The following is a 12,006-nucleotide window of genomic DNA, read 5'->3' as shown; positions in this document are numbered from 1 at the left end:
CCGTGACGGCGGCTGTGACGAGCCCCACCCCGGCGCTGACGAAAGCCAATGGGATGATGCGAAAGGCGGGACCACGCGAGGTTTCAGCCAATGAGCGGCGGGGGCGGGGCGCAGAGCTCGCGGCCTGGCACGGACGGCGGACGCGGCGCAGGTGCGGGCGGGGGGCGCTGGCGGGGCGGGCCGGGGCAGCCCTGGGGGTCCCCGGGGGGCTGCGGGCCTCGGGCAATCCCCACAACACCCCCCAGGACTCACCCCGAGCCGCCCGGGCGGGTCCCGCCCCACTAGGCCCCATGGCGGGGTTGGGGGGGGGAGGGCGCGTACCGGGGGTCTCGGCCCGGTTCTGACGGGAGGATCGGCGGGGATCGGCGGGGTTAGGGGGGGATCGGGGCGGCGGAGGCGGAGGGAGCCCCGGGGCAGCGTCGTGGGGGGTGCAGGAAACAGCGGGTAAAGGTCAGCTCGGAGCTGACCAGGGGCGGCAGCGGCGAAAGCGAAAGCGGCGCTGGGGGCGGGGAGGGCCCGGCCCCGGGTCCTGATACCGGCCCGGCCCCGGCACTGAGCGGGGCCTGCCTCACGGGACCGGCCGTCACTGGGCCGGAGGGCTGTCCCCCCCGCGGGGGCGGTGACACCCCTGTCACACACCCGTGTCACACACACCCCTGTCACACACACACCCCTGGCACACACACACACCCCCCTGTCACACACACCCGTGTTACACACACCCCTGGCACACACACCCCTGGCACACACACCCCTGTCACACACACACACACCCCTGTCACACACACACACCCCCTGGCACACACACAGACCCTTGTCACACACACACACCTGGCACACACACCCGTGTCACACACACACACACCCGTGTCACACACACCCCCGTGTCACACACACCCCTGGCACACACACACACACCCTTGTCACACACACCCCGCCGGGGACTATCCCCGGGCCGCGCCTCCTCCCTTGCCTTGCCCTCTGACCTGGAGCTTCCCCAGTGCCTCCTGGCACCAGCCCAGGGGTGGCAGCGCTCCAGTGTCACCCCGTGTCACCGTCCCAGTGCTGGGTTATAACCTGTGCCCCCCGGGCTGTGCTGGAGCAGCAGGATGGGGCCCCTCTCCTGGACCCTCCCCTCTGCCGGGGCGGCTGCTGGAATCCCCCGTCCTGCACCCAGTCGGGCCCTGCTGGGTCCCCTCCATCCCTTGGGGACACCTGGCTCGTGCCACTGGCTGGGCAGGTCGGGCTCTGGCAGGTGCCAGAGGGGACAGAGCTGGCCGAGCCGGCTGGACCAGGAGGAGGAGGGTGAGGAAGAGGAGGAGAAGGAGGAGGAGGCCCTGCCGGGAGCCTCCTGCTGCCAGAGCCACCTCTGGGGACGTCATTACGGGCACTAATAGTCACCAGGCACAAAGACGTTTCCAGCTGCCAGCAGCTCTCCCACGGCACCGTGTGCTCTTCAGGGGCTCCCCTGGCCTCACAACAGCCCCACTGTGGCATCCCTGAGGGCTGCTCTGGCCTTGCAACAGCCCTGCAACACCCCAGGGGCCCCCCTGGCCTTGCAACAGTCAGCAGTGCTTGCACCAGCTGGACAAGGAAAGCTCTGGAGCCCTGGCAGCTCCCAGCTCCTGCCACTCACTGGGCTCCCACTCAGCTCCTGGGGGGAGTTTGGGAGCTTTGGGTGGGCTCCAGATCCTTGCTGACCCCACTTCCCCTCAGTTTGCAGCCCTGTGGAGCGGCCGTGGGCCCATCCCAGCCCGGCACCATGAACGTCTTCGACCGCAGCATCAACTTTGATGCCCTCTTCAAGTTCTCCCACATGTGAGTGACACACGGGCAGGGCAGGGGGTTCGGGGGGCTGTGCCAGGCCTTCCTGACCCCCTGACCACCCTCTCCTCACCCACAGCTCGGCCTCCACCCAGGAGCACCTGAAGAGGGTCTATGGCAGCTTTGCCATCTGCATGTTCGTGGCAGCTGCGGGCGCCTACATCAATGTGGTGACCCACCTTTTCCAGGTGAGGGGCCTTTGAAGGGCCACAGGTGGCACCCCCAGCCCTGCACCACCCAGGTGAGGCAATGCCCAGCCTTCATCTGTCTCTCTCTCTCCCAGTTCGGGCTCCTGACTGGCCTGGGCTCACTGGGGCTGATGGTTTGGCTCACGGCCACCCCACACAGCCGTGAGACCGAGCAGAAGAGGCTGGGGATGCTGGTTGGCTTCGCCTTCCTCACGGGTAGGTGGGCACTGGGACTACCCCCCACATCCCATGGGACCCCAAATCCTGCAGAGGGGCTGGATGAAGCCCCCCAGAATGGCTCTGGTGACACCCAGTTCTGTCCTTCCAGGCATCAATCTGGGACCTCTCCTGCAAATGTGCATCTCCATCAACCCCAGGTAGGAGACACCCCCACAGACCCCGTCCCCCACCTCCAGCTGCCACACAGATCCTCTTCCCTCCACTGATGCCCCTCAGCTGGCCCCAAAAAACCCTCTGACCTCCTTCTTTGCCCCCAGCATCATCCCCACTGCCTTCCTGGGCACTGCCACCATCTTCGCCTGCTTCTCACTGAGCGCCCTCTACGCCCGGCGCCGCAGCTACCTCTACCTGGGAGGTGAGAGGGCCTTTGGGGAGGCCTTTTGCGGGACTGGGGATTCCCTGTGGGTGGTGAGGGGGCTCCCCAGACCTGGCCCTGACTCCCTGCCCTCGCCCTGCAGGTTTCCTGCTCTCCGGCCTCACCCTGATGCTTCTCTCCTCCCTGATTAACGCCTTTGTGAGATCCACCTGGCTCTTCACGGTGAGTCCCCTTCCACCTGCCCAGGATGGACAGACAGACAGGTGACACCAGCAGGGGACTGTCCCCACCTCATGCCTCTCTTTCCCCCTGCAGGCCAACCTGTACGTGGCTCTGATGATCATGTGTGGCTTCGTGCTCTTCGACACGCAGCTCATCATCGAGAAGGCGGAGAGCGGGGACAAGGATTACATCTGGTGGGTGCTGGGGACACATCAGGGGGTGACACAGGGGACAAGGGTGGCCCTCCCTGAGCCTCCATCCCTCCCTCCTTCCTCCAGGCACTGCGTTGATCTCTTCCTCGACTTTGTCAACATCTTCCGGGAGCTCCTGATGATCCTGGGCATGTCTGAGGTGGGTGAGGGGACACGGGGGCAGAGCAGGGGGACAGGGGGATAGAGCCCATGGTGACTGTGGCCACTTCCCTCTTGCAGAACAAGAAGAAGGAGAAGAAGTGAAGCAGCTCTGGGCTGAGGCGGAGCCACCCCTGTGTCCCCATGTCCCCTCCTGTCCCTCTGTCATTAAAGGGGCCGCGCTTTGCTGCCGAGGAAGCAGCCAGAAGCTTTCGCACCTCGTGGATTTTTTCTCTTGTTCAGCTTTTTTTTTTTGATTAAAAACCAGCCAATTCGTGGATCCTGCTGGAGTTTGGCTCCCCTTGGTTTTCCCCGGCCCGTGGCCCTCGGAGTGGTCACCCACGTGTCCTCTTTCCTTGGAGGTTTGTCCCCAGCCCCACCCGGGGTGTTCCCTTCCCCGGGAGGCTGTGAGACCCCAAAACCAGCCCCCGGGGGGTTGTTGGTGGGACCCCCACCTCAGCCAAACTCATTGGTGGAGCCTCCCCTTCAGCACCAGTGCCAAGAAATGAAGGTGTGCTGGGAGGGGGCCGTGGGGACGAGGCATTCCCAGCGCTCCCCGTCCCGCCGTCTCCGCTCTTTGTACACCGGGATGATTCAATAAATCGCTCAGACTCCAAACTCTGGTCCCCCTCTTTCCATCCCCCCGTGTCCATCCGTCCATCCCACCCTCCCCTGGGGCGCACAGGGACACAGGGACATATCATCAACATATATAAATAACCCAGGCTGGGGGGGCGGCTTTATTGAGTTAAAAACCCATCGGCAGGGGCTGTACAGGGCCATAGCACCATCGGAGAGAGCCGGGAGAGGGAGCGACAGGACACCCGACACTCCCAATCCGGCAGCACCCTCAGAGCAGGAGCGGGGAGCAGCGGGGAGGGGTGGAAGACGCGGGAGCGGGGCCGGGGCCGCTCAGCCCTGGCTGCCGCAGGAGGAGAGGCTGTCGTAGAGCGAATCGCTGAGGGACTCGGAGTGTTCCAGCCCGGCGGGGCCGTGCCCTCCGTCCCGGGACCGCGCCTCCGTGCTGCCCTCGTCCCCCACGTCCGATGCGCTGGGGGTCCGGCTGCTGCTGGTGCTCAGGGCGGGGGGCAGTGGTGGGGGCGCCTCCGGGGATGCCCCTCGGTGTCCCGCCGGGCTGCACACGGGGGCCTGGGGAGGGACAGCGTGGGCAGGGGGGGTTCCCGTGCTAATGACCCCACATCCATCACATCCCGTGGGGGGAACCTCTGAGCCCTCCCAGCAAACCATTAGAGGGCCGCTTTAAATCCCTTCCCAGCGCGGGCACATGTGGGAAATGATCACAGAACTCCCCCCACCCCCTCTCCCCACGGCTCCCATGGCTCCTCCATTCCCACAGCACGGGCACGAGGGGCTGGGGTCCCTCTGCCGGGGTTTTGGGGTGTCAGTGTCCTTACTCTGGAGTTTTGGGGACCCCACCAAGGTTTTGGGGTACTGCAGGGTTTTGGGGGTCCCATCACCTGCCCTTACCTGCACAGGCCGATGCAGCCCCTCCAGCCCCGCGGGGGGGCACACAAAGGGGTCAGCAGCACCGCAGGCTTTGGCATTGGGGAAGGTCCAGTTCTTGCTCTGCTGGACACGCCGCGGCTTCCTGGCGTCATCCCCGGGCTCTGTGGGAACAACGAGGGGCAGCGCTGACCCCCCACGCCCCCCGGGTCCCGCCGCACTTTAACGGGAGGGAGGGAGGGACACCCACCTTGGGGCGCAGCGCGGTGCCCGTGCGGGCCGGGGGGGGCCGGGAGGCGGCAGCCCGGGGCGCTCCGGTGTTTCCCAGGCAGCAGCAGCTCCTCGGCGCTGGGCACCTCCCGCTCCAGCGTCCGGGCCTTGCGGGGCACTTTGGTGGCAGCGGCCGGGCCGGCCCCGGGCAGCGGCTCCGGGCGGCCCCGCGGTTTGGGGGCGCTCTTGGCGGGGACCCCCCCATAGTCGGGGGGCGGGAAGGTCCCGATGCCGCTGTCCAGTGTCCGCGTCAGGGACCCGCAGGCTGCGGCACAGAGGGACGGGTCAGCGCCGGGGAGTTCACTCACTCTCTGCCGTGACCTCCCCATCGAACCCTCACCAGCGAAATGCTGCGACGTCCCCGACTCGGACAGGCTCTCGTCGGACGGCAGCTCGTCCCGGAGCCCCACGTCAGGCACCTGCGGGATGGAGAGGCCGGATGGCTGCGGGGTCCCCCCGGAGCGGAGGCCTGGGGGCCGCAGGGGGGGCTCACCTTGTCCGAGGGCTCCCGCAGGTGCCCCACGATGCCGTTGCGGGGCGGGCGGCACAGCCGCGGTTCTTTGGCGTCGGGGGGGACCCTCCGGAGGTCACAGAGCTCCCGCTTGTGCTCCAGGCGGGTCTCGTAGGGGACGTCCTTGCCGTCCACCCTGGGGGAGACAACGGTCAGGGCACAGCCCACCCTCACCCCGCCCCGAGGGGACCCGGGTGGGCGCTGACCTGTCCAGCAGCTGCTGCATGAAGGTCTCGGCCGTCACCTCCTGGTACATGACGGGGAGGGGGCCGGGGCCTCGCGGGGGCCCGCGGGGACGCCCCTTCTCCAGCGCCAGCCCCTGCAGGAACGCGTGTTCCTCCCGCAGGGCCTTCCGCAGATCCTCCGCCTTCTCCATCAGCTTCGAGATGTTGAGGCTCTCGGCCTCCAGCTTGCGGGCGGCCAGCTTGACCTCCCGGCGGAGGGGCGCGGGGGTCCCGGCCCAGTCGCGGCCCCGCCCGCCGTCCCCGCGCCGGCTCAGGGCGGGCAGTTTGCTGCGCCGCAGCCCGAACCAGCTGGCCAGCCCCGCCGCCTTGCCCTTGGCCTCGGCGCCCGGCGCCCGCTCCTGCCCCTGCAGCCGCAGCACGTTCTCCTCGATGCCTTTCATCACCTTCTCCTCGATGGCCGAGTGCCCCGCGGCGCCGGGCGCCGGCCCCGGGGGCTCGGGCTCCGCGGGGGGTTTGTGGGGACCCCCGCCCGCCTTGGGCTCCTCGCCCCGCGGGGCCCCGGCCTTGCCCGCCTTGGTGGGCAGCTTGGTGGGGCTGCCGTGGGGGCTGCGGGAGGCCTTGGCGGGGGGCGCGGGGGGGGTCCGCGAGGGGGCCCGGCCGGTGCCGGGGCGGCCCTTGGCCCCCGCCTTGCCGGGCTCGCCCATGGAGCCGGAGGAGTAGCAGCGGGCCAGGGGCTCCGCGCCGTGCGCCGGCTCGGGGTGCTTCAGGCTGCCCCCCAGACCCCCCCGGGCCGGAGGGCGCAGCTCGGCCCCCTGGCCCCGTTCGGGCCGCCCCGGGCCCGGCTGCTCGCGGCCCTCAGCCCCCCGCAGCTTGCCCAGGGCGGCCAGGCGCTCCTTGAAGGGCAGGTAGCCCGGCTCGGGGGGCTTCTTGCCGGGGCGGCGGCAGGGGGCGGGGGCCGAGCCCCCCGTGCCGCGCCGGGAGCTCGGGGGGGAAGCGGCCGCCCGTTCCCCTCCGGCCGCGGGCCCCGGGGGTCCAGGGGGCTGCTCGGCCGCCTCGAAGGTGCGGGGGTGGGGGAAGGCGGGGGGCTCGGCGGAGCCGGGCTCGGGGGGCGCGTCGGGGGACGGGCGGCGGCTGAGCGCCGGGGAGGGCTCGGGGTGGGCGCCGCGACAGGGGATCTTGGAGGGGAGGGCGAGCTGCGGGCTGAGGCGGAGCCCCCCGGGGGGGGGCGGCAGTTTGAGCACCTTGCTGGGGGAGGGCAGGGGGTTGGGGACCCCCCCGGGTGAGAGCGGGGTGAAGGCCCCCTCTGGGCTCTCCTCGCCCGGCGTGTAGAGTCCCAGGAAAGCGGGGTGCTCCCCCCGCCGCTGCCGCGGGGGTCCCCCCGGGGCCTCCCCGTTGCGCCGGCAGCAGCCCCCGCCCTCACCTCGCAGCAGCCGCTCGGCCAAGGCGCTGAGCAGAGCCCCCCGCGGCGGCCCCCCTTCCTCTGGGGAGGAGCAGGGGCTGCCCTCGGGCCCCCGCCAGCCCCCCGCAGCCCCCGGGCCCCGCAGAGGGCAAGGGGGCCAGCCCAGGGCGGCGCAGGGCTCGGGGGAGCCGGGGGAGGCCGGAGCCGGCCCCAACAGCGGGTCTGTCTCCTCCAGCTTGCGCAGCACCTCCAGGATTTGGGCTTTCTTCTTGAAGAAGGGGGACAGGGCATCCAGGGGTGGGGCACCAGGGCTGAGCCCGGGGCTGCCCGATGGCACTGGCGGCAGCACCTGTGGGGACAGGACACTGTCACCCTGTGAGCACCTGGTACCACAGGGGACACTCTGGAAACACAGAGGAGGACACAATAGGCTTTGGGATGGGGACGCAGTGGGGACAGGGACATCTGGGGCAATGGGTTTTGGAGCCAGAGACATCACAGATGGAGGGGCCTGGGGAGATGGACACCATGGACCTGGAGAGGTGACACCACAGGGACCCTGTTGAAGGTACGATGCCACAGGCACATGGATGGGGACAGCACAGCTCCAGGGAGGGGGACAGGAGAGGACACCGTGGGCCTGGAAAGCCACATGCCACAGGCCTGGTGACACCAACACACTGGGAAAAGACCATGGGGAAGGGGGTGACACAGCCCAGAGTGGGGGACACTGGGACAGGAAGGGGTTGGGGACACCAGTACCCACCTCGGGCAGGGACAGACAGAGGCCAGGGAGCAGAGGGGGGGGCTGTTGCTCAGCAGAGCCTGGCTGGGGGGTCACTGGGACATCTGGGGGCACTGGCACTGGGTGCAGCGGCAGCTGGAGAGGAGAGGAGAGAGATGCTGGGTTAAGCTTTGAGTGGGGGGCTCTGCCCCATGCCCACCCCCCAGCCCCGATGCAGCCCCAGGCACACCTGGGGGAGGGACCCAGTGGAGAGCTGCAGCTTCTGCTGGAACAGGTCACTCAGCACCTGGTTCTGCCGCTCCAGCTCGAAGACACGTTTCTTCAGCTTGATGCACTCCTCACGCAGGTCCTGCCCGGGGTGTGGGGGGTCAGCCAGGACTCCTGGAGCCCCTCAGCACCCTCTCAGCCCCCTGACCCCCTCCTGCCCTCCTGACACCCACCTTCTGGTTGAGCAGCGCCTGCACCACATGGTTGGCAACCTGGGGAGGAGAGGGGAGGTCTGGGGAGGGGCACAGGGCACACACAGCCTCGTGGCCCAGCACACACGTGTGCACACGTGTGCCACGTGTCCCGGTGTTCTCCAGTACCTCGTCCAGGCAGCGTTCATACGTTTCCCTCTGGTTCTCATTGGCCTGGGCCAGGGCTGAGTTCTCTGCCTAGAACAGAGCAGGGACAGCTCAGGGGACACTGTGGACATTCCCTGTCTCCTGGTGGGACTCAGGGCCACACGTGGCAGGATGGGGCTGCCCCAGGAGCAGTGGCACACGATGGCACACATCACCACGGTGTCCAGATCGTGGCTCCACGGCACTGCCACAGTGGCCCAGCCACAGCTGCCCAGTGCTCCCGTGCCCTGGAGGTGCCATTCATACCTCCAGCTCCCGCAGGCGCTGCAGCAGCTCATGGCTGGTGCCCGTCTCTCCCAGCCCTGCCGGGCTCCCGGCTCCTGGCGCCTCGGCCACGCTCTCCGACATCGCTGCTGGGGGGACACGCATCACCTCGGGCTCCCTGCCGGCCCCTGGCCCTGGCACCTGGCCTGAGGCACCCGCAGGCCCTGCACGGCCCGGCCCTCTCTTACCTGGCTTTGGATGTCCCCAGCCCCGTCCCTGTGCGGTGTCACCTGCCGGGGAGAGCTGGGCTGAGGAGGGGGATGGAGCCTCAAAAGACCCCAAGGCCCGAGTCCTGACCCCACCGCACCAAGAGCCACAGGGACCCCTCCTGCTGCCCACCCCCTTCCCGGGGGCACAGGGGAGGCTGCTCGGCCCAGGGATGAGCAGCACGCCCGGGACCGGCAGCAGCAGCAGCCCGGGGGCACCGGGATGTGCAGCACCCCCGGGACCGGCCCCGGCATCAGCCCCGCGGCCCCGCAGCGCCCCAGGGACCGGGACCGCCACCGGCACAGGGTCACGAGGATGCACAGGACAACGGGACCGGAATCGGCACCAGCCCCGGGGCGCCGGGCCGTGCAGCCCCCCGGGGTACCGGGATATGCAGCTCCCTCGTGGCTGAGCCCGGCCCGGGGCACCGGGATGAGCAGCCTCGGTGCTCAGGACCCCCGGCGTTCAGACGGGCCCCCCCGGTACCGCACACCCCCCGCTCCACCCCGGGCTCCCCCCGCCCCGGTGCCGCTGGTTCCTGCGCTGAGCCCCGGCCCGGCCCGTACTCACGCCCGGGGCTCCCGCCGGTCCCGGTTCAGAGCGGCCCCGGGGCCGGTCCCGGTGGCGGCGGCGTTTCCATCCCGGCCCGGCCCGGCCGCGCTATTGTTGGGAGGCGGCGGCGGCGGCTCCGCCTTCCCGCCGCGGCCGGGGAGGGGCCGGGATGGAGCCGCCGCCTCCCCCGGTGCGATCCGGGAACCGGCCTGGGCCCGGGAGCGGCGGCACCGGCACACCGGGGATCATCCCGGGACAGGAAACACCGGGATCCCCCCGGGGCACCGCCGGAGGGACCGGGCAGAGCACGGGGGGTCCCCTCGGGGCATCCCGCACCCTCCCGCTCCTCCGGGGCCCCTCGGGGAGCCCCCGGGGGCGGCAGAGGCGGAGCCCAGCCCTGATCCCCGGCCGTGGCCTCGCCCCCCGCCCCTCCAGGCTGAGGGTTGGGGTTCGGGGTTCACACGGGGCCACGCGTCCCCGGCTCACCCGGAGCCCCCGCACCGCGGCAGGAGAGGGGGCTCGGCAGGACCAGGGGGACCCGAGGGGACGAGAGGAGGGTCTGGGGGTGATGCAGGGGACAAGAAAAGGGTCTGGGGGTGATGGAGGGACACGGGGAAGGTCTGGGGGGGGGCACGGGCAGACCTCGCTCGTGCTGTCCCCATCCCCTGCGGCCCCCGGGGTGAACCCCCGCGGGTCCCCGTGTCCCCATTGTCCCCGAGGTGCCCGTGGGCCCCCTGGCCTGCCCCCCGCGCAGGAAGCGGCCCCGGGGCCGGCGGCTCCGGCTGCGTCACGGGGGGAAGTGAGGCTCTGTCTGGAGGGGAAGAGCGGCCCGCGGCCCCCCCAAGCCCCCGGCGGGGACGGCCGGGGGGGCCCGACAGATGGACAGCGCGGCCATCCCCTCCCCCAGCCTGGGGCCCCGTGGGGGCGGCCCCTGTGGGGAGGGGGACACCCAGGGGGGGCACAGCCAGGGCCCCCCAGAGCCCTGTCCCCTCCCCAGGGCCCCCCAGAGCCCCTGTCCCCTCCCCAGCTCCCCCCGGGCACTCGGTCCCGCCGCCCCGGGCACTGTGGGGACACGGCCTGGGGACACGGCACGGGCCCAAACCGCAGCCAGGACGTGCCAGCGTGGCCCTGACGGGCTGTCCCCCACAGCAGGGTCCCCACGGCGAGCCCAGGGACAGGGAGTGACAGCCCTGAGTGTCCCCAGCCCTGCTGGGCTGCTCTGGGGGCAGCCAGGACACGCTGGGGACAGTCCAGGGACAGCCAGGATGCACCAGGGACACCAAGGACACCCTGGGGACAGCCGCGAGACACCGGGGACAAGTGGGATGTGCTAGAGAAACAGCCCCGGGGTGCAGGGACACAGCGAGGACAGCTGGGACTGGCAGGGACACGCAGGGACAGCCAGGGATGCAGCGGGGACACTGGGGACAGTCGGGATGTGCTGGGGACAGCAGAGACACACACAGGGGACAGCTGGGGTGTGCTGGGGACTCTGGGGACCGGCGGGGGGGATGAAAGACCCTGGGGGACACCCCAGGGCCAGCCGGGCTGCAGTGGGGACACCGGGGACACCGCAGGGATAGTCAGGATGCAGTGGGGACACTGAGGACACCCCAGGGACAGTCAGGATGCACCGGGGACAGCAGGGGTGCAATGGGGACACTGGGGACACCGCAGGGATAGTCAGGATGCAGTGGGGACACCTCAGGGCCAGCCGGGCTGCAGTGGGGACACTGAGGACACTCTAGGGACAGTCAGGGTGCAGCGGGGACAGGCAGGGGTGCAATGGGGACACCGGGGACACCGCAGGGGTGCAGTGGGGACACTGGGGACATAGCAGGAATAGTCAGGATGCACTGGTGACACTAGAGACAGCCGGGATGCTCTGGGGACACCGGGGACACCCCAGGGACAGCCAGGATGCAGTGGGGACACTGGGGACACCTCAGGGAGTGGGGACACCTCAGAGACAGCCGGGATGCGCTGGGGACACCGGGGACACCCCAGGATGCTCCGGGGGGCACCGGGGACGTGCGGAACACCACGGACCGGCCCAGCCCCGCCGTTCCCCCGGGCTCAACCCCCACCCTCCCCCGGCACGATCCGGTGCCCGGAGGCCACGGGTGCCCCCCCCGCCTCCGGTGCCCCCGAGCAGCGCCCCGACCCCCCCCCCCGGTCCCCCCGCCGAGGACTCACCGGGGGCTACGGCGGGGCCGGGGCGGCATGGCCGGGGCTGGGACCGGGACCGGGACCGGGGCGGGACCGGCGGCGGCGGCGGTGACGTCATGGCTGCACCGGGCCGGCCCCGCCCTGCGCCCCCGCCGCCGCCAATCCGCGCCCCGGGCACCCCCCCCCCCCGAATCGCCCCTTCCCGTGAGCCCCGGAGCCGAGCCGGAGCCCCCCGCCCCTCTCTCCTCCCGGTACCGAGCCCCCGCCGGCGGCTGCCCCGGGATGGGACCGCCCCACCCGACACCGCGGAGCCCCCCCCGAGCGTGTCCCCCCCGCCACGGCGGCCGGGACCGAAAAACAACGGGTGACCCATAAATGGGGACCCCCCCCCCGGTTGTAGAGTCGGGTCTGGCCGCAGCCGGGTCCCCCCTCCCCGGGAGGACACTCAGCCCCCCCAGGGCACCCCCCAATCCC

General features: G+C 70.7%; 2 protein-coding genes across 2 annotated transcripts; one reads left to right on the top strand and one right to left on the bottom strand.

Annotated features, from left to right (window-relative positions):
- The first annotated feature begins 90 nt into the window (after positions 1–90).
- Positions 91–3,758, top strand: TMBIM6 (transmembrane BAX inhibitor motif containing 6). The gene is made up of 10 exons (XM_083881184.1): positions 91–151; positions 1,717–1,818; positions 1,904–2,012; positions 2,108–2,228; positions 2,341–2,389; positions 2,510–2,607; positions 2,711–2,790; positions 2,884–2,984; positions 3,069–3,141; positions 3,222–3,758. The coding sequence occupies exons 2-10, from the start codon at positions 1,763–1,765 to the stop codon at positions 3,243–3,245; spliced, it is 711 nt and encodes a 236-aa protein (XP_083737310.1). The 5' UTR covers positions 91–151; positions 1,717–1,762; the 3' UTR covers positions 3,246–3,758.
- Positions 3,759–3,962: 204 nt separating this feature from the next.
- Positions 3,963–8,888, bottom strand: NCKAP5L (NCK associated protein 5 like). The gene is made up of 12 exons (XM_083881172.1): positions 8,793–8,888; positions 8,587–8,693; positions 8,302–8,370; positions 8,155–8,193; positions 7,944–8,063; positions 7,736–7,849; positions 5,592–7,318; positions 5,368–5,521; positions 5,215–5,293; positions 4,855–5,139; positions 4,629–4,768; positions 3,963–4,289 (listed from the first exon to the last, which is right to left on the bottom strand). The coding sequence occupies exons 2-12, from the start codon at positions 8,686–8,688 to the stop codon at positions 4,053–4,055; spliced, it is 3,066 nt and encodes a 1,021-aa protein (XP_083737298.1). The 5' UTR covers positions 8,689–8,693; positions 8,793–8,888; the 3' UTR covers positions 3,963–4,052.
- Between the last annotated feature and the right edge of the window lie 3,118 nt (positions 8,889–12,006).

This window comes from Zosterops lateralis, assembly GCF_965231275.1.
Source record: "Zosterops lateralis genome assembly, chromosome: 32".
NCBI classification, from domain to species: domain Eukaryota; kingdom Metazoa; phylum Chordata; class Aves; order Passeriformes; family Zosteropidae; genus Zosterops; species Zosterops lateralis.
This window is presented reverse-complemented; position numbering and strand designations above follow the sequence as displayed.

Excerpts from the sequence above, each read along its gene's own strand:
- TMBIM6 (XM_083881184.1), top strand. The coding sequence starts at position 1,763 with ATGAACGTCTTCGACCGCAGCATCAACTTTGATGCCCTCTTCAAGTTC. Across the intron at positions 2,608-2,710 it reads CAGCTACCTCTACCTGGGAG|GTTTCCTGCTCTCCGGCCTC; the intron begins GTGAGAGGGCCT and ends CTCGCCCTGCAG. Across the intron at positions 3,142-3,221 it reads TGATCCTGGGCATGTCTGAG|AACAAGAAGAAGGAGAAGAA; the intron begins GTGGGTGAGGGG and ends TCCCTCTTGCAG.
- NCKAP5L (XM_083881172.1), bottom strand. The coding sequence starts at position 8,688 with ATGTCGGAGAGCGTGGCCGAGGCGCCAGGAGCCGGGAGCCCGGCAGGG. Across the intron at positions 8,194-8,301 it reads ATGAACGCTGCCTGGACGAG|GTTGCCAACCATGTGGTGCA; the intron begins GTACTGGAGAAC and ends TCTCCTCCCCAG. Across the intron at positions 7,319-7,735 it reads TCTGTCTGTCCCTGCCCGAG|GTGCTGCCGCCAGTGCCATC; the intron begins GTGGGTACTGGT and ends CTGTCCCCACAG.